At 35.3% G+C, this 21,724-nt stretch overlaps 1 protein-coding gene across 12 annotated transcripts in view; it reads right to left on the bottom strand.

Moving 5' to 3' along the window:
* The window catches only part of DMD (dystrophin), a 1,013,774-nt gene that overhangs the window by 281,859 nt on the left and 710,191 nt on the right, over positions 1-21,724 (bottom strand). For all 12 annotated transcript variants that reach the window (XM_027688940.1, XM_027688937.1, XM_027688948.1 and 9 more), the window contains one exon: positions 19,713-19,830. In XM_027688940.1, coding sequence (XP_027544741.1) covers positions 19,713-19,830 — 118 coding nt within the window. The remainder of the gene's footprint in view (positions 1-19,712; positions 19,831-21,724) is intronic.

Raw genomic sequence — 21,724 nt, forward strand, 5'->3', positions numbered from 1 at the left:
TCTGATATCACCGGTGGGGGAGGGAGTGGGCAGCAGCATGGGGTGCAGGTGCTGGCTGGGGTTAAACCATGACAGGGATTCAACATAAAGAAAATTAATTTCTTCTGAAGTTTGATCATCTTTACCTGGAATGAGGAAGACAATCTTAGAAATAGGAAAAGGAGTTATAAACCCAGAAAAATAGAAGAATCTATGACAGGTGAAGGAATTGTTCAAGAAATGGATTTACCCAAGTTAAGAAGAACTAAAAAAATGTTATCGCTATTTCCTACCTTGAATTTAAGGACCTCAATAAATAAAGGTCCTCATTAAGTTAAAAAAAAAAAAACAAAAGCAGACAAAAAGCTATTGCAAGGATGACAAAATACGCTGAAAGTTAAGAACATTTAATATGTTTTTAAAAAGTAATTTTTTCCAGGAAGAAGCAATGTAATTGTCCTTACTGCACTCTCCATTGTAAAAGCATATTACTGAGATCAGACTTTGATCTTTACCTTTTATGTATCATTGCACCTACATACTGTGATGACACATTGGAAACACCTAGATAGACAGAACAAACGTGGCTCCATGTGTAATGTTAATACCACTGAAGCATAGGAATTTTAAATAATTAGTAATGATGACAAAAGCCTTTTTCCCCCTAGTTCAGTGGTTTCTGAAGCACCTCAGTTGACATTGTTCATTACAGCTAAGTCCTGTACCTTCTACATTTCAAAGCCTAGTGTCATAATTTTTAGTGCAGCATGTCCTTTTTGTATCCATTTTTCTTCCTTTCTTCCCTCGCCCTAAATTTGGCAACAGCACAACATCTTTATAGTAAGAATCAGTATTTCAAATTATCTCTAGAGGATTCTTAATTATTCAGTATAGAAATTATTTACCAATCAATCTGTGAAGGGGCAAGCTGGAAAAAGCAGGACAACATTTTCTTTACAGACTTCATGAAAAGAAATAATGTATCAATCCATGTGGTCAATTACTAGTTTTATATAAATATAAAACCACAAAAGTATTTGACAATTTACAAATCTAAACTGAGTGTCAGGAACACAAATATATCATAGAATCAGAGAATCAGAGAATCAGAGAATCAACCAGGCTGGAAAAGACCTCCGAGATCATCAAGTCCAACCCTTGATTCGACACTGCCATGGTTACCAGACCATGGTACTAAGTGCCACATCCAGTCTCATCTTAAAAATCTCCAGGGATAGTGAATCCACCACTTCCCTGGGCAGCCCATTCCAATGTCTGATTACTCTCTCTGTAAAAAATTTCTTCCTAATAGCCAACCTAAACTTCCCCTGGCACAGCTTAAGATTGTGCCCTCTTGTCCTACTGCTGGTTGCCTGGGAGAAGAGGCCGACACCCACCTGGGTACTACAGGTTAGTTCCTGAAGTGAAGACCAAACCCCACCCATTTCCAAATCACAGGGCTCCAGGCAAAATTCTTCATTGTACTTTACTTACAAAAGTTTTGCACTCCCTTACCGGTAAGTGTCCCAGCATGGCTCCAACCCGTCCCAGTTCAACACTGAACTCTCTCAAATGAGTAATTTAGGGCATGATGAGATTCTACCAGTATGTAATTTCAAGGTTGCTATTCAATTTCTTTTGTTTTCTATCTCTTCTCTTCCCCAGCTGTTAAATAGTGATTATATAATAAGGCAGTCAAAAGAAATTCTGCTGAACTGACCACTGAGTTGGTAAATTATTAGAAGCAACAACAAAGCAGAAAACAGCATCTAAAGTAATCAAACACAATGTCTATTCTTCAATCCGGTTATCATTACATTAGTATATGGAGGAAAGAACATTCTTACTGAAGGAGACTGCTGCCTTAAGATTCAGTTTTGTTTATTAACAATTTAATAGGTTTTTTCATACTTTAGGTATAATAGAGAAACAAACAAAAATTAATCTCTTTTTCTTTGTTAAGTGTTCATATCATTGATAAGACAAATATAACTTCACTGAGAGGGTTTACTTTCTGCTGTTTATAATATAACCACAGTGGAAACAACAGAAAAGGAGTCTGAGAAGAAGCTTTCAGTCACAGAAGGAATAACGTTCATGTTACTAGAAGTTATATTTAGCCTATGCAAAGATGAAAAAAGGATTCATTTCATGCCATTTTAGTAAGTCCATTGAATCTAGTACAGACTCCAAAAAAGTGAACAAGTAAGTGAATAGCAAAAGAATTTTGAGGCAGAAAGCCTCTACTTTCCTTGTCCAACAAATTACCTAAACTGCACTCATTTTGCTCTGTGGGAGAATGCTTTTCAAAAGCAAATGTCAATATATTGACATTTTCCTATAAAAGTAATCATTTCACTGTAGTTTCATAGATTTGAAGATGAAAAGGACTAATACAATCTGTCCTGCTGCAGAAGAGCAGAATTATAGAAAGTAATAATTCATGTTACCAGAGCTGCTGATGCACTGATTTTCAGGCTGGATTAATTTCTTTTGCAGTTGCAGCCCCATAACATACTTTCCTTTGAATGTTCTGGAAAGTTAATTGCTATGTATTTCATCTTACCTCATATGCTTTTCACTATTCTACACATTTATCCATATAAAATTTAGTTTAGTTAAACTTTTGTGGCTGTACAGAACACCAGTTTTTTCCAGTCCGCAAAATTTTAAGTGTGTCTTAACTAAACAGTCAGCAGGTTTTCTGAGAGGTACAATGGAGAAACTAGAAAATATGGATTTAAACAGAGACATTATACATTACTGCACCCTTTTTTACACTTTTTCCTTTCTACCACTATTCAGTATATCTTCCCACATATTAAGGATAAAAAAATTAAGAAGAAAAAGTGATGCTATTATAGGGCTACAAGACTGTTCAGGAATCACATCAACCACGCACTGCATGAAAGACTTTCTGATGCTTTTTAATTTTGGCTCAGTCTTCTGTAAACCACATAAGTGGAATCACAGCCAAAATACCACTTAAACTTTGTCTTATCTTGTGGTTACCTTGCTTTTTATTATTGTATTTTTCTAAGCAAATTAGCCAAACTAACTTTGTTGGGTTTTTTTGAACTGGGAAAGGTTTCAGTTAAAGTTCTCCATTTGTCAATTTTTTTTTTTTTAAATGCTCTACTTTCTTTTCTGCTGCCTTCCACAACAGGAGGTGTCTGACTTGAGTCTTATTCTTCAAAGAGTAATAACTTTGATAAAGCCTATCATACAACATCCCTTGACAAAAGGATGCTGTCTCTGTTCTTATGAACAATCTGTACATCTGCGAGAGACTGGCCTAGGGAGAACATTTGGATAGTAGATGCAGAGTCAAGAGAGGATAAGTTTGAAACATTTCTTTTTTAATTGCTGAACTACTTAAGGAGTTGCAGGAACAGTTATAACATCCACTAAGTTGCTGCCTGTAGGCAATCATTATGGAGCTGGATGGGACACTATACAGTAGAGAACAGTTGGAGCCAGCCTACTCGGGTAGTAATTTATGTTTCAGCAGTCCTTTATCTTTCCTTGTAAAGCAATATTTCTCTTAACCTTTTTCAATGGCTTATAAAAGTCATACTTCTTAAATAATGACCTTAGAAAGTTATGGCAACTCTTTAATGTATATAATATATATAGGAAACCAGTAATAATGTGTCATCTAAGACGTTTCATAGGTCCCTTAGATGGTCCCTTAGTAAAGTGGTGAGAGGATTTAGACATTACACCCCAAATTAATGGTGGGGTGGCAACACAGAATATCTAGCCTAATGTGAAGTCTGCCATTCATGCCGGTAAGATGTCAGATGTAGCTTTTATGCACCATTAATATATTATAAATTATTCCTTATCCTATATATTTCATAATGCCAAATGACAGATTCTTTTATGAAGCCTATACCTTACAAAAAATCAGGCAAAACAGAAAGTATGTACACAAACTAAGCTGAATGTAAACAGAATGAATAATTCCTGGGAAGAAGGAGGGAACTGCAATCTTCTATACTATTGTGCAATATTACAGTTTTTAAGAACAGAAAAAAGGTATTACAAGGGAAACCAGCCGTTAGTTGTCTTTTAGGGGAGATGAAGAGCAATGAAAATGCATGAGAGCCCCAAGGGGAAGAATCTTGCCTTTCTTGGTTTCTTAGAGGCTAAGAAAGACAGGCAATAAGAGATTTCAACAGATTTAAATGTGTCTGTTTTTTCTTTAAACACAAGCAGTCAGTAATCTCATTTTGTAGTTTGATACTTTTGGGGGTTATTATTTCCAACTATTGCAAGTCTAATGTACTTTTGTTTTATTTCACTAGGATAGAGCTTATTTTCTTTTATCTAAAAATCATTTCCATATGATCACACTAATGAAGGTCACTCTGTTCTTTTAGAAGTGTCAGATCAAACAGATTGAACTGAAAACTGTCAAGTGGTTTCCGCTAAGCACCGAATGAGTAATTCTTCAACACTCTTAAGCATGCTTTTTACCTTGCTAGAGAGAGTGGGAGTTAGAGACCAGACTAAGCTGGTAGCACATCTAAAGAAATCAGTTTCTTACACCAAGGAAAAAGCAACTTCCGTGACTGAGCACTGAGAAGGGCATGCAAGAGCTTATTATTTGAAAAGCAGGTCCTTCAGAAGGCATTCACTAGTTTGTCAAGTTTTCAAAGAAGTATTTATGTATGTAACACTTATCACCTCTCAAATGAAGTGTTCTTGTTTATTTTTTTCACTAATGAGAAAGGTGAAAGAGCATTTACTTTGCACTTTAAAATGTTGCACAATCTGTAAAATTCTGATGTGAGAAATAAACACGCTAAAGAGAAGTAAGATTCTTTAGGATTTAGTATGAAATAGGTAACAAACCTAAGTGTAATTTTGCTAGAAACCTACAGAAACAAATATATGTATCTGCATATACATAAAGTGTTGACTAGGGAGAGGGACAGATTAGAGAATGATCAGGCACCTCTCTCTTGCCATCAGAGCCTTAAGAAGTAGAGCAGAATATTTACGGGGAAATGGACCAGCAGTCAGTCCCACTGATCAGGCAAGATGGAATCAGTAGTGACTCTTCCATGACCCCAGGAGGCATATGGACATGCCACTAGAAGTTAACAATTTTTTTCTGCACAGACTCTCACATTTGCAGGATATAAAAAAATAACTTCACAGTAACATCATACTAACTGAAAAAACAGAGGGTTTCCTTGCTGGAATCACTTAATCATCTTTCAAAATGTTTGATTGATCCAATTTCCTTTGTTGTATGTAGAAAATATGTACTGCATTATTGAATTTAGCTACTTTCTTAAATATTCATAATATAATTATGAAGACTTACATTAGATTTCGAAATGATATTTAGACTAATAGAAAGTACCCAAACTGAAGCCACAGGATTAAGACTAATCTGATTAACTAGATGAATGAATATGTAGGTAATCCAATTGTTTCAGTTAAAAATTTATAGAAAAGTTTTCAAACAACCTAATAGAAGTTTTCTTGGCATTGTATTAGCATTGTAAGGATTAATTAGAAGAAAGTAGGTATTTTAGTATTTATCTTTGTCCAAATGTCTGTTAATATTTTTTCCCTAGGATTTTGGTTACTTAAGCTATTAAAAGGAAAATAATTTATAATTATATATCTAATTTCTGGTCATGGATGATAGATTTTGTAGTAATCAATCTATCTACAGAATACTTAAGAATTTTTTTTAGAAGAAATTACTCGTCTGTGCCTGTATTTAAACATGGGATATTAAGTTAGTGAAATTGTATTCTACTTTCTCTGAACATAATCAAGAATGTCCTTAGCATTATTAAAGTACATCAGCTTTCATATACTAATTCTTTCATAGACTTACATACTTACTGATGCAAAAACATAATGGTAAGTCTCATAGTTTAAGTCCTGATATGTGTGAAATTCATTACCTACCTAATGAAGCATATAGGCAATGAATTTCAGAATTCTTAGTAGCACATAACTTTGTGTTGCTATCATACATTCATGTTTACACTGCGTATTTTTAACGTCATCAGCCAACTAACTCCTACTGAGTTTAGGCTGAGACTTGCTTTTCAAATATATCTGCATTTGGTATTCTGTGCACTGATTTGCTTTCGTTTTGATTTAATGAATTCAGCTCTGACTGTAGGAGCAAGACATTGGGCAATCTTAAGAGTACCAAAACAGCTAGGAAGTGAAAATAGACTTAGGAATTCAACTATCATGTTCCAAGTTAGTGAAGCAAGGTTTTGCAGACTGTTTATACTGCTCTTTTCTTCCTCGAGAAACAAAATAACTTCCTCAGGATAACCTCCACTCCCCAAAAAGCCATAAAGCTTTGATTCTTTTTACAGTAGATAAACAGCAATCTCTTCCTTCTGTTATCTGATATTAAATATTATATGATCTAAAAGCTAAACTTTTGTTTTCTGTAACTCTCAAGGTCCAAATCCTTACCACTGTTACACTTACTCATTAAGCTGCATCAGCAAGGGTGAACTTGTGCAATGGTCAGAAAGCAGCTCTTATTTGTTGTTGCTCTTAACTCTCAGACCATCTGATGAGCTACAATTGCTCTCGACAGTATTCCTTGATCGGGAATTACAAGCACAGACTATGGTGGATCTTTTGCTGTGCCTCTTGTGACAGTGCCAAATCTGCACAGTGATTCGACTGCTGCACCTCCACAGCACGTGCCTCTCACTGGAGGTCAGCTGGGAGATGACTCTGGGCCTTCATTACCATTCAACAGTCATAGAAAGCTGGCAATAATGCTGAGTTTAGCTCAGTGGATCAATCAAAAAAAGCCATGCATGCATGCATCAGGAAAAAAACCAAAACAACAATGGGCAAAATCAAAAACCACCCCAGCTTTGACTTTTGTTGTTGAAAGCAAAGAAAACTTCCAAATGAGCAAGAATTGATTTAAAAACAAAGAAATAAAAGTGCTTTTTTAAAAAAGATTTCTAGATTCAACTGTAAGCATACATTTCAGGCATTTTATACTGAGTTAACAGTACATCTGAACTAACTCAATATTTTTTGTTATTTCGCAACAGAAATAGACAACTGTATAAATTTATTTCAATTTACCAGTTTTATAATCACAGAGTCATAAAATTATTTCATTTGGAAGAGCCCTTTAAAGACCACCTAGATCCAACCCCCCTGTCATGGGCAGGAAAGCTTCCTATAGACCAGATTGTTCAAAGTTCCATCCCATCTGGCCTTGAACACTTCCAGGGATGGGGCATCCACAGATTTACTGGGCAACCTGTTCCAGTGCCTCACCACCCTCACAATGAAGAATTTCTTCCTAATATCCAATCTAACCCTGCCCTCTTTCAGTGTAAAGCCATTCCCCGTGTTCTATCACTACCTGCCTTCATAAAAAGTCCCTCTCCAGCCTTCCTGTAAGATTCCCTTTAAGTACTGAAAGGTGGCAATGAAGTGTCTCTGGAGCCTTCTCTTCTCCAGGCTGAACAACCCCAACTCTCTCAGCCTGTATTTCTAGGAGAGATGGTCCAGCCCTCATGGCCTCCTCTGCACCTGCTTTAACAGGTCTTTAACAATCTGTCCTGTACTGGGGACCCCAAAAGTGGATGCAGAACTCAATAATGCAGTGACATACCATTATAGGGCTTCCTGCATGATATATTTTCAGGGACAGCTGAATATAAATTCCAGCACAGACAGAAGCTTATAGACTCAAAAGAAAGTCACATTTACACAATAGATTATGCACTTTACTGGTGATTTGGATAAAATAATTCTCTTACAGTAATCTTCCTGAGAGAAGAAAAGATATCATGAGACTGTAAACTAAAGACTCTATTTTTGGCCAAGACAAAAAGAAACTTTTTTTATTATTGTTTAAAATTACAGTCTTTTAGCTAAATTACATTAATGTTGAAAGACTTCCAAAGGTGAGTTCATTCCTTGTGGCTGTTGCTTCTACATCAGATTGACATTTCCAAAGGACTTACATCCCATTCTGTCTTCCCTCTCACACTTGCACCTATTTTTTATATACTCTACAAGATGCTATCAGTCTGATACTGATTAATCCACACTTTTTCACGCAGAGAAAGACAGTTTTAGCTACCCAACACTTGAAATCCTTAAATTAAACTTTGTTAAAATAAAAAGCAAAGAAGTAGTTAATTTTCACACTTAACATGACCTTATGCACTTCAAAGTAAATATCCAAGAGAGTCAATTAAGGAAGTAATATACATTGCAGAAGAAAAGAAATGTTTCCTCTGAAAATTCCAATACATTTAAACATTTTGAGCATTCTCTGTGTAGTTATACTGCTCCATTTTTTAAAACTAATTGCTGACTAGAAAATGAGAGTCCTATCATAAAAATACTGGTAGTTAGCATTTAAAGGAAAACAGCTCTGCAAGAACAGGGGTATGTCAGAAAAAAAAAGTGAACTTTTTTTCCCCCATTCTTAATTTAAAGGACTAGTTCTCAAGGTCACATGAACTGGGTCCCAAGCTATGGAGCCTGGCATGACATACACATGTATTTGTTTCTTAATAACTAAATAGATACATAAATAATAATTAAAAAAAAAACCAACAACATATCACATCTGTCATTTTAGTGCAATCTTTTAGTTAATAAAAGGAAAAATTATATAATGTGTCAATTGCACCAATATTGGGAAAAGGAAGGACATGATAACTTGCCTGTTACTGTTGGGGGTTTGCTTGTTTGTTTGAGGAGATGTTGGGTTTGCTTTGGGGTGTTTTGTTTTCTTTTAATCAGATGTCAGTGCTTGTTTGTTCATGTTCTCTATGGTGCTCCAACACGGATCAAAACATTGATGAGACACCACGTGGACTGAACTTAATTGACTTTAGACAAACACACTTCAAAGTCACTATTCTGATATGGCTTAAACTGAGCAAACTTTGAACCTAACGCCCTGCATGGGTTTGAACTGAATATTAGGAAGCATTTCTTTACTGAGAGGGGGGTCAGATAGTGGAACAGGCTTTCTGAAGAGGTGCTTGATGCCCCATGTCTGTCAGCATTTAAGAGACATTTGGACAACACCCCTGACAACATGCTTTAACATTTGATCCGCCCTGAAGGGGTCAGGCAGACAGACTAGATGGTCACTCTAGGTCCTTTGAAACTGAAATATGTTCTGTTCTGGTTTTTACTATGCTTTCAGGAAAACCCATGAAATGGAGCAAAGAAAAGGTATCCAATGAACAGATTAAACCATTACTGTTGCCATTCTAATATTATGGTGCAGTGAGGTGCCAAGTTTCAAAAGTACAGAAATTCAGAGAGACTAATAATACTGGAAATGTAATGAATATTCTGCAATATTATTTCATCTCTTCATCTGAAATACTCCACTCATGTCTACACTTGAGATGATAAAGCAGACATAAACACAGTCTGACACTTCCAGCAGAAATTTCCATAGCATAGGCGTTTGCTCTACAGTACACAAGTTCCCATCCAATTAAAATATACAAAATACTTTTTTTTTTCCTGAAATATTCTGTTTTAAGCTCTAAGTTTTACCAAGCCCAGATGCCACCACTTTCTCACCACATATCAGACTACTCAACATCAACCTTTATTTGCTGATACTTGGCTGGGATTGTCCTCTGACAAATCATTCTCTCACCTGTCACTCAATAGGCCTGCTGATAAGAAAGATGAAATTTGAGCAGCTAATCTCCAGAACTTTTATACTTTTTCTCTTTCCCTTCCTTTTTACTATGGTAAAGGCTGAAAGATTTTTATCCACTAAACACAGACAGAAAAGTCTCAGAGTCACCATTTTGGTGCTGAAAACAATGATAACATTAAATTCTTTGAATTATCTACAGCATTTCATAAGTCACCATAGTGATGGTTTGATGAAACCACCAGCTGGTGCAACCACTCACCAAAGTCTTAGGACCTCTCTCACACAGACTAAGCCAGTATTTACTCAGGTTGGACTTGCAAAGGACCTTTGGGGCTATGTAAAACATTCTTTTTATTATTGGTTTATTCCTGACTCAAGCAAAACTAAAAGCACAACAAATTTATATTGAGGATAGCCAAAGTAAAATCCCTAGGCCAAACATACTCCAGGATGCTTAACTAGATTGTGTGAGAATAACTGCAGGTTCCAATATATGTTCTTTATGTATTGCATCCATTTAAGGAAAAGAGAAGGGACACAATGTACACCAAAATCTGCACTTTCCTGATATGGCTGATTTTGTGGCATCTAAATTCAGCTTGTAATCTCTGCAGAGCAGGACCTTTGTTTCCTGTTTGCTCTGTAATTACTACAGAAAATTATGGTCTGGTATAACTGAATATATACTGTTCTGACACAGTTTTTAATGTAACTGTGGACATTAAATGTTGCCCACCAAACTGTCAGTGGACAAATAATTTGATCCCATTCTGAAAACTTCGTTTCTGAACAGCTCCTTTTTTATTTCCATTTATTTTCATTTTGACTAATTTGTTCCAACACAGCTAGCATAGCTCTTCTGTTTGTATCATTGTGGATAAAAATGAAATAAAATGGATATTTTTAAAGTTTGTATGCCTGCTTCTATTTAAATTTACAATATTCTGTGCAAGCTACTATTTCTAACACAGTACTACCTTGAAACACTGACCAAAACAGCAGAGTGAGAGGTTGGTGAGGATATACAAAGAAACAAAAAGAGGCACATTTGGAGAAAAAAATGGAGGAGACGTGGAAGAAAACAGCATTGGGAACAGGGCTGGAGGCACACCCTTGGAAGGAGTCACTCACAGCATGTCCTGCCTTCACAAGCAAACCCCTCAGCCAAGGGCAGGGGTAGCTTTCAGCCCAGTGGTTGCTCTGATGTCTTTTCATAATGCTCCACTGCATCTTCAAAATGGTTTTCACAGTTGTAAATACAAAAGGTTAGGTACTCAGTGGTTTCATAGATTATTAAAAATCTTCCGATTATTAAAATCACCCATAAAATGCATAGAAGGATAACCATGAAAATGCAACAAGTATGTTGATGAAAAATTGATGCAATGTTTTTCATATAGATGGCAGGAGATGTGTCACAGCATAGTTCCTGGATTCTGTACCTCAGGGGTTTTCTACCAGATACAACATGTTTGAAAATCTCATGATTCCCAAAAGTGCTGACCAGTCATTAAATTATACCATCTTTCCCAAATTTAAAACCAAATGCCAAATCCAAATGACATTCTCAGCCGTTACTGACAAGTATTCTGACAAAAGATAGATTTAGATATGTGATAACATCAAGCCCAGTAACAAAGGATGTCAGCATTGAAATGCCAACATTCACAGAGAACTCTTGTAAAAAGTAAATCCTAGTAAACAGTGAAAAGATTTAATATAAAATACGAGTAATTTTTATGCTTGTATAGACTGACTGAACTTAACTTTTAAACCTTCAATTAAAATAAAGTTATTAATTGAAGTTATAAACTAAAAATACTAAAACTCTACATGAAGGGAGTGAAAACTAGGGAGATAATGTAGCTTTTTAGAGGGCAAATGGGATGCTTTTGTTAAAAAATGGAGCTTTAATACTTCCCTTAAAGACAAAAGGGAATGCATCCAAACCATATAATGCAATACTTTGAGACTTCCAAACTTAAGACATATTAAGCAGTCCTAGCATTTAGCAAGAAATAGAAACTGCCTATATTTAAAAAAAATAAATAAAAAAAAAATTTTCCAGGATCTTGAATAATTATAGTCTCACAGATTTTAAGGTTGGACAGCAACTTCACTTATTGCCAAATAGACTATATAACCACAGTGATGGAATTTCATCAGTAGATAGGGAGTTTAAGCTGCTTATAAAAAGAATTTTAACTTTGAAAATAATTCTTGAAGCACATAATGTTAATACATTTAGAAATAATGGGCAGTTGTTTCTCTTTCATTTTTGAAGTTTGATAATTTTAGGTATTTACTTGCAATGCAAATGGGCCACAAGTATGCTTAGAGGTGATATAAGTATTTCTAATGTCAAATTATTTACTCTACTCATTTTAACACTGCAAATGGAGTCTTTCGAGTATCAAAAAGAAAAAATATTCCTTTCTGATTATCTGGCCACCACACAAGTCAATGGAACATCTACCGCAGAGAAGATGCAAGTCAAATCTCTCCAGCATTTATTATTTTATATAAATGTTAACTAACATTTGCAAAATGCGACTGAATTCAATTTTGAAATCCAGTGTAATTAAACCCAGAGTTTTTGCTGTAACACTGTAAATAGGAAGTCTCACATTAGATACTGTTAAATATGTTGAAAAATCTAAAATAACTCAGTGATTGCTTCCCTAAAGAACTACATGTTCTTGGCAGTTTTGGTCAATTAAATGTTTCAAAAAAATATTTTAACTTCTCTAATTAAGATATGAAAGAAAGATTTTGAATCCTAAGAAGCACTCTCAGTTTACTTCACATTTGCATACTTAATTCTTCAGTATGTTACATTCTTAAATATTCTTTAGAAGGACGTGGTGCTAACCATTTCAGAGACTAGACAGTAAATGAGTAGGACCTGCCATCTCATCCAGTGTGGCAGTTTTGCTTATAAAACTTTTGCAATGTGAATTTGTATCTTTGTGAAGCTACTGAGACACTGGTCTTGTTAAACTAAAAAGAGAAAGCTCCTTCAAAATAATATATGTATGAAGATTTATCACAAAGAGTCTAGGAACAAAGACAGGTAGTTACATAAAACCAATCTGTTAAAATATGACTCCTCTCAAGCTTAGAAGAAGGAAAAGATGCCCCTAACAACATTATGAATACCACTTACCGGAGTAGGGGAGCAGACAATTGTACTTGGGGAAAGGAATAATCTGCTGACAAGACTTTCTGCCATTTCATGTCTGCTCATGGTTCTGGGCCACACCCACTTTCACCTAATTGGTGACTGGGTAGGTTGAAGGTTGAGGGGCAGAGGGCTGAAGATTTATATGCTTTGGTGCTTTTACTAAAATCACCTCAGTCTCCAAATATTGTAAGAAGTACAGAGTGAGTTCCAGAATATTAAATAGGCTTGAATTATTTTGACACTATAAATTACAAAAACGTTTTTATCTGTATTCTGACTAACCACCTCTATTAACTCAATCCTTAAATGATAACCAGCAGGTTAAAACAAGACACAAAGCAGACTCAGCAGCTCTCCCACAGTGCTGTACCAAATTGTTCCCTAAGCTAAAGAGGGAAGTGCATTCTCCTTCTGTCAGGTGATGGTATATCCCAAGTCTTTCAACCAGTTAACTTTGTGTACCCATGTCTACCTCATACAACAAAGCACAACCTGTAAATGTGAAGCATCCCCTACCAAATCATGCTGTCCTTATTCTGGGTGGCTGGTTTGTGGCTTCCCCATCCCCCCCCCATTGTCTTCTGAACCTCACTGAAATTATTTACAGGCTTTTTAAAAAAGTATTTAATATCACTCTTTCCTGCAACACAGCCTCACAATCTCACTGGATTTTCTCTTTGCACTCACTTGTACTGTTCACAATTCAGAGTTAGCCAAGAACTCACTTTTCCTGATGAGAGATTTGATCAACCATTCTGCTCTCTTAGTTTGATTTTTTTTTTTGAGAATAGATGACAAACTTTTACCACTATTAAGATTTGGACACAATTAAATGCCTCTATACAACACAGCAATCCAGGGTGCCTGTCCTCCAACACAGACGGATTTCTAGCAACTGAAACTTCTTATCTATTCTATTCTTATCTACATTCTTATCTATTTAGAAGTAACTAGTCTAGAACTAGCCAGTTCCACTTGAATTACCACACAACAAGTTTTGTAATTATCTAACTTTCTTTGCAGGATTGAGATCTGAGAGATCTGAGCAAGCCACCAGCAATGATACCACCTAATACACTTATGACCTCTGGGATTACCAAAAAATCTGTGCCACTCCTACTCAAGAATATAACCAGAAGCGAAGAGTGGTCACCTTGTAGTCTCACAGCCTTCTTTGGAGCACTATGACATTTGAAGTAGGCAGCTGAGATCTTGCCCTTTGTCCACTGATCCATATGCTTCCAGTATATATAGACTGAGAAGTCATATATAACTGTATTTTCCCAATCATTCAGACATTTCTGGGGCATGTTATTGCCCATTCTTGAAGGGCAACTCTCCCCAGTGCTCCAAAATAGCTTCTTGCTCCTTCTTAAAATGTCCCATAACTTTCTTACAGATCCTATAGCAGCAAATGTGCACCAAGGAACTGGTTTCAAATTATATGCTCTTCTCAGAGCCATGCTATCCCTTTCAGAGCTATAGTTTTATCTTGTCATTGACATTTTGTTAAAAACCAACAGTTTCTCCATTGCTTCCTTTCTATGGCATAGGAAAAACAAGTTGTCAGATGTAAAGTAGTACATCGCAATGATTAGTAAACATAACGTGTTTATGACATGGGAAAACTATTACTCAGGTTCTTGAGAAGTTCTACAAGTATGTGGAATCCAGAGAATAGAACACTTGGATTTATTCAATAATTCAGCTTAAAAATATCAACAAGATAACTGGAAAACTGTATGCAAATACAGTTTGTTCTTATACTTTTTTTTAGCCTTGGTAACTAGGGAGTTTACTACTAGATGACAAATCCCAGATTGTCTGAATTTATTTTTTCAACTGGTAAACTCATGATTTGTATTCAATAGTTCTAAGAGAAAACCACATGGATAGCAGTACAATGGAAATGGCTATTTCATTAAGATGTCGAAAACAACAGTACAGCTGTAATTCACTGTGGAGTTTCCGTAGGTTTTGTAGTGAAAGTGATGTCAAGTTGATGATTTTGCCATAAAACTGTCAAATACAGCAAACTACTAAATAATGGCATTTTATGTAGTGGCACAGAGACACTCAGACTCTTCCCAGATTAGTTCAAATGCAGCTCTGCTAACAACCAATTATAGCATAAAGGTTTTCTTAAAAAAACAAAACCAAATGAACAAGAAAAAAACAAACCCAAACAAATAAAAAAACAAACCACAAAATCAAAATACGTCTTCTGAAGACATCCTCTATAAATTATTCATGTATTTGTGGACTTGGTTTTTAAAACTGTCAAAGAAAATTTCAAAAGGAATCATTTGGTCCCTAAGCATAATTCTTGATCAAAATAGTCTTCACTGAAATGCTTGTATATTGAAATGCTTGTATTTATTGCTATTATTTATGTATTCAGTGTAATAGAAATTAATTAACTTCTGAAGTGGTATTTTGAGAGAACACTAAATTTCATACAATTTCTGAAGAAAGATGTGTGTTACTTTGGTTTATAGTCTTGAAAGGGAGATTCTTTGGTCAGTAAGAGATTATTTCTTCATACAGTTTTATAAATATTAATTTCCCTACCTCCTCTATCACTTACACAGCCAGAAAACACATTAGCAAAATTGGGATGTAAATTACTAGCAAAGTAAAACCACAGAAAGTTTATGCACTGTTATCTCTTGTGTATGTGTGAACATAGCAGTAGGAAGGCCTGCTATTTAAAGTTTCTTACATGTCCAGGATCTATCAAAATCTACAACAGTCTTTGTAATTGCTTTGGTATTTCTGATTCTAAGACTGTAAATTTGTTTGTATTATCTCTCAGCATATTTCTACATGGACTTGTTACCAGTGTTCTGTATTTATACATAGAAACTGATGGAAAATAAGAGCAATTTTCAAAGTTTAATTACTACTAAATTCAAAGTTGCTTGTAAACCCATTCATTTTAAAGAAATAACATTTTCATCAGTAGTAAAGCAAAGTGTTTTGGAGCTGTGACATATTATGCAGAGAAAAATGTTATTGTACAGCATATGGTTCTGTTAGAACAGAATGATTCTGTATTAAAAGAGCAGAGAGGTATCTTGATTTTTCCCACAGCTTTTTCCCACAGCTTTTCCACAAGACTAAATGTAATTATTATTCTTGTGTATCCTCCAATGTATAAGTTGTAAACAAACTATGAATTGAATACATAGAATACACAAAGATTTAAGTATAACATGCAAATGTAAAAAATATTTACTTTATAGAGCCTTCAAAGAGCCAAGGTCTTTATAAGTAGTATAGCTCCAACAGTTTCATGCAGATAATGGAGTAAGGGTGGGGAAAGGAGGTTCAAAGCAAAGAATTAGATTGTTTGAGCTCATCTTTAACTATTGGTTTTATTTCCTAAAGAAAGACTAAATCTACGCAATACTATGACAATTCTGTTGAAAATAACCTCATTTCTATACATTTTTTTTTGCAATTCATAGAGACTTTCTAACAAATGTCTTTTTCTTCATTTCGTATAAAATGTTTACCTTGTTTGTTTTTAAAAAATACTTCACAAGGGAAATAATTTTTCTAAATATATTTCAAAGTTAGACTTTTACAAAAGTAATATTCATATTTCTGCAAGCAGAATGACTTAAGAGTTAGCAATGTTAGCACAAAAGCCATAACCTTCAGACTTTAATTTTATTTGATGGCACACAAACACATCCTGTAATGAAGAATGCAGCCAGCTCTACTCTTGTTGAGTATCTGAGTCTCATTTAATATTTATAATATGTCTCTTCAGCGATATTGGCCAGATGATTGTGTTAGGGTTTTTTCTATTACTTTAATAACAAAAGGCAATGAACAACCGAGTCATACAAATTAACTCATCTTCTCAGCTTTTCATTTCTCAAAGTGTAAGATCCCGTGCTTCCACCCAGGAAGTGCACTAGATATAGTCAAGGCTATCAGCTCCTACGTGACAGACCAATGCATTGCAGGCCTGAATTTCCTTTCCTTTGTGATGGGATCTGATGCATCTGGCACCTGATGATGCAGTTTTGGGCACCGTAATATACGAAAGTTATGAAGCTATTACAGAGAGTCCAAAGGAGGGCAACAAAGATGGTGAAGGGCCTCGAGGGGAAGTCGTATGAGGAGCAGCTGAGAGCACTTGGTTTGTTCGGTCTGGAGGAGACTGAGGGGAGACCTCAATACAGTTACAACTTCCTTGTGAGGGGAAGAAGAGGGGCAGGCACTGATCTCTTCTCTGTGGTGACCAGTGACAGGACACGAGGGAGTGGCCTGAAGTTGTCAGGGGAGGTTTAGGTTGGATATTAGAAAAAGGTTCCTCACTCAGAGGGTGGTTGGGTGTTGGAACAGGCTCCCCAGGGAAGTGGTCAGAGCACCAAGCCTGATGGAGTTCAAGAAGTGTTTGGACAATACTCTCAGGCACATGATGTGACTCTTGGGAATGGTCCTGTGCAGAGCTAAGGGTTGGACTTGATCCCTGTGGATCCCTTCCAGTTTGGCATATTCTGTGACAGTGTGTCAGTACAGAAGGCTGGTTGTGAGAGTGGTACACAACTGCTGCAGAGGAGCACCAATGGCACAGTGCTGGTGTTCAGGTCATGAAATAGAATAGATTAAATGAGTACTAATGACTGCTAAAACATAACCATGCAATCTATTAGCATTCATGAGCAGGGGGAAAATCTCAGGAAATGGGAAATGGTCTGTGGATGAGGTAGTCAGGGAGGACTTGCAGCAGGACCTCAATGCAAGGTCCAATTCAAACCAAACAGAGCAATCTCCACCTTCTCTGATATATAGAGGAAAAAAGTCATGTAATTAAAAATATAAAAATTACTGTTTTTTAAAAGAAGTACTTTAGATGACAGTATATGTAGCAAATATTCAGAAACACCTTATGTGCCATTAGCATCTTTTTTACCCCCCAAAAATATCATGATCTCCTTAAAATTTAAAAGTAATAAATGCATCTTGAATAGTGTTTAATATTACCTACAATTTTCCAAATATAAACTAAATAAACATGAAAAACCTTCATGAATCTAGTTTGCTGCCTCAGAAGACTGGATCAAAAATGACCACGATCATACTTCCAAGATGTACTTGAAAGAACATAAGGGGACATGAACTGTATCTAATGCATTATAAGTTGCACTTTTGTAGACAAGGATATTGACAGTTTCAGCATAGAAAATTAATTGCTAAATCACAGTAAAACTGAATTTTTTACTTTAAGTTCAAAACTAATGGATAATTTTGGGAATTCTTATAGACAAAAACTAAGAAATCATCATGTATCATGTAAAATGTATTCACCACACTGCTAGCCACAGATGCAAGCTGTAATATAGTTGTGTTACCACATACTCATTCATGATTTACAGTCCAATAGATGCTCTTCTTTTTTGCTTTATGAGCAAGAAACATTTAATCTGTCTTAAAAGGCTATTTCACTTAAAGTGAAGTGCAGTTTTCCAACAGAACAAAATTTAGTCATGCATACAATTCACACGGGGGCATATAGGAATTATGTTTGCATTTCATGTAAGTCTACGATTCTTATCTTCTGAAGACTTGTCTCATAACTAAAAATTAAAACATACTAGAAAATACTGATAAGAGTGCTACATTGGTTGTAGCTGTAAAGTTAAGGTATATGTACACACTTCATCTGAACTTAACTGAGTATGTGATTCTAACATTCATTTTCATGTCAAACAGAAACATATTCTTATGCAATAAGCACTATCCTTTTCTTCTCAAACATTAGTTATAACACAGCTTCTCTCGCTCCCAGTTGTATGTTTTCTTCTCATGGCAAAGGAAGAGAAAAGCGGTTTAACAATGTTATCTTACATAGGATATGGCCTAAATAGTATCCATATGTGAGTCAGACAACAATGCAGTCCAAACACGCAATGTGATTTTGACATATTATGGAATGTATTTACCTGATGGAATAAAAAGAAAGAGGTAATGTGTATATAGATATATTTAGTTTTTAATTATGGGGACAGAAAAGTTGGGCCTACATTTATACCTTCACAGTCATCAGTCTCACGGAGCAATCCCTGATTGTCATGCCATGATGTACAGAACAGTTTGCACGAAGCATTTGGCCTGGTCTTCCCTAAGCTCCATAGCAGACCTTGAAAACCACAAAAAAATTCATTTTTCATAGCTTTTAGTCCTAAGTACTCAGAATAATCACTGAAGATATAGAGCAGTCCACCACAGAGGGCTGCTTCTTAGCATGACCTTGGGAGTGTGTTTCATGCCACAGTGTGAGACATAAAGATGTGCAAGCATCCAAGGGTAATAACATTATGTCTTCTATAGACTTCTAAAACCTAATCTACTAATTTTTCCACCTTAGTCACAGCTAGTTGGTTAATTCTGGATGGGGAAAACAGAACTGAAGAAATAATACAGAGTAATGCAGAGCATCATCAGACTTGTGCGTCAGCTGAGGGGAGATGAAAGAAGAGCCTGCAGCTGTACTATGGGGGATGGAATCGAAAGCTTCTTACAAGCCTGTGGCTATATTCTGTGAATTCTTTCCTTCTCCTTGTTTAAGAATAAATGTATTTCTTTATCTACAGTGCTCACATTGTATTTCATACAATGTCCTTCCACTATGAAGACAAGCAATACAAAATGAAGGTGAAAAATTTGAAATATGGGATCACTGAATTTCACTGACATTTACTCTATAAGCAATTTGGAAAATCTGTATGAGAATTGTCTCCTGGTGGAACTCTCCTTCTCATGGCAAAGGCATAAAGTATCTGAAAAATACCATGCTTATTAGATATTACAACATTTTCCATGTTTATCGAATTGTCATATGCTAGAAGAATCACCACTTACTGCGGTCAGTAATTATTGTTCTGGCTTCTTGATTGCTTGTCTTGTTTTTCAGATTTTGTGCTGCAGTTATTAGTTCTTCCAGCTGGGGACGTCTTTGCTCCAGATCCTGTAGTATTGCCTAGTTGAATACAAATACAAAAATAAAACCAAGTTAAAAGCATATAGAACTGTTGAGAAGACCACACATTGGGCCTTTTTTTTTGTGCTTGCTTAATTTAAAATAAAAAGATTGTTTGCTATTTCAAATATTATGAAGAATTATGTTTAGACCTTCTAAATATTGTTGTTATTCTTTATATAAAAATACCAAGGACAACTTGTAATAATAATTAAAAACCAACCTATAAAACTAGACAAATAAAATTGACAATCATTCTTCATTTTTAATACATTAAATTATGCAGGATAAGCTATTCTCCTGTATAAAGCTATAGAAAGGCACTATTTTTCGATATTCTTTTAGATTTTACAGGGTATTTTAAAGAAAGATATAAGGATTTACTATGTTAGCAGATTACGCAGGCTTTTCCTAGTAAATCATGAGGTCTAATTAATAATGTTTGGTTTTTAATATTTCAAGACTGTGTAATCTATTAGTTAAAAGCCATTGTAAGACTGTTGATGTCACTTTTTCTGTCCTGACACCTTACCTAGCAGAAAAATAATTAACACTCACAATAATTTATATGTTACATAAATACATAAAGCCCAGGCAATCTGAAAATGAAAACTCAAGGCAAGTAAGGTGTATAAGATCTATGCATATATTACTTTAACTTATTTTGAAGGATTAGGGAAGAGCAAACAAGGAACAAGTACAATAGTTTCTCAGATGAGAAGCATCCAAGTATGTATTTAAAGACATTGACCAAATTCATCTACTTCAACTCCCTATTGTGTAGTTTCCAGAAAAGATGATCATTAGATTTCCCAGTCTTGGGAGTTGGAAGTAGCAATATTTATTATAAAACTATAAACAAATTACTTTTTTCTACCCACAATTTTTAGTCATCAGAACAGAACAGCATACTGTCAGATAGATAGTAGGTACACTATACCAGCTATCAAGCTGGCAAAAAAAGGCCTGAGAAGAATTTATTTTTCAGGCTTGTTACACAGACATTGGTTAGATAACCTGTTAAAATGCTCACCTGGCTGTTGATTATGTGTCTTGAGTATTCTATTGTCATAAAAGTCTCCCCTTTCTTCTCCTTAAAATGTTGGGTTTTTTTCCTAAATAATCATACTTTATTTAAAAAAGCTGTTATTCCTTGACTGTACTGGACAGAAAAGACCTGTAGTCTGATCTCGAATTTGACTATCGAACTTGAAACTAATGTTGCGTAATTTTCACCAAGTTGAAGGTGACAAATAAAGGCCTAATATAATTTTCTGTTCAATGAGATCAACAAAAGAGCATGATAATATAAATTCCTGTAACTACAGTGTGTATTATCAAAAGCAAGCTAAAAGCTCCACAGTTTGCTTTTGTTCAATTACAAACTCTTAAAGAAGAAAGGTAATTTTCAAGGTACACATCTAGCTACACCGTGGGAAATTCTTGCCTTGAACTTCTATATCACAAGTTCTTTAAAATCTATTATAACTGGCTTTCTAAACCCAAAAGTTTGGATGGTATTTTTTCACTTGTATACTGATTGAATTGCATACAGAGACATGTAGTTAAAGCAGCAGCTTGCATAATTAAGCGAATTCTCTCCTTATTGAAAACACTCAAGAAAAAGAAATAAAATCTACTGATGCAGTTACTACCTCTACATATCTATGTGCCTTCTAAACTCCATTTTCTAGGAAGACAAGTTAATGAATGACATGAATTTTGCAATAGAAAAAGCAGTCCCACTGTAGCTGAACAACATCTGTATTACACACATTGCCAAAATGGACTGTGCAGAAGGAGCATTAAAACACATACAAGATGCCCAGATAATTCTGTGGCTTCCAAAGTAATATTTCCCTTTCTCTCTCCTTCCCCTACTGTTCAGAACAGG

The sequence above is a fragment of the Neopelma chrysocephalum genome, unplaced genomic scaffold, assembly GCF_003984885.1.
Source record: "Neopelma chrysocephalum unplaced genomic scaffold, ASM398488v2 Primary Assembly neopelma1_76, whole genome shotgun sequence".
NCBI classification, from domain to species: Eukaryota; Metazoa; Chordata; class Aves; order Passeriformes; family Pipridae; genus Neopelma; species Neopelma chrysocephalum.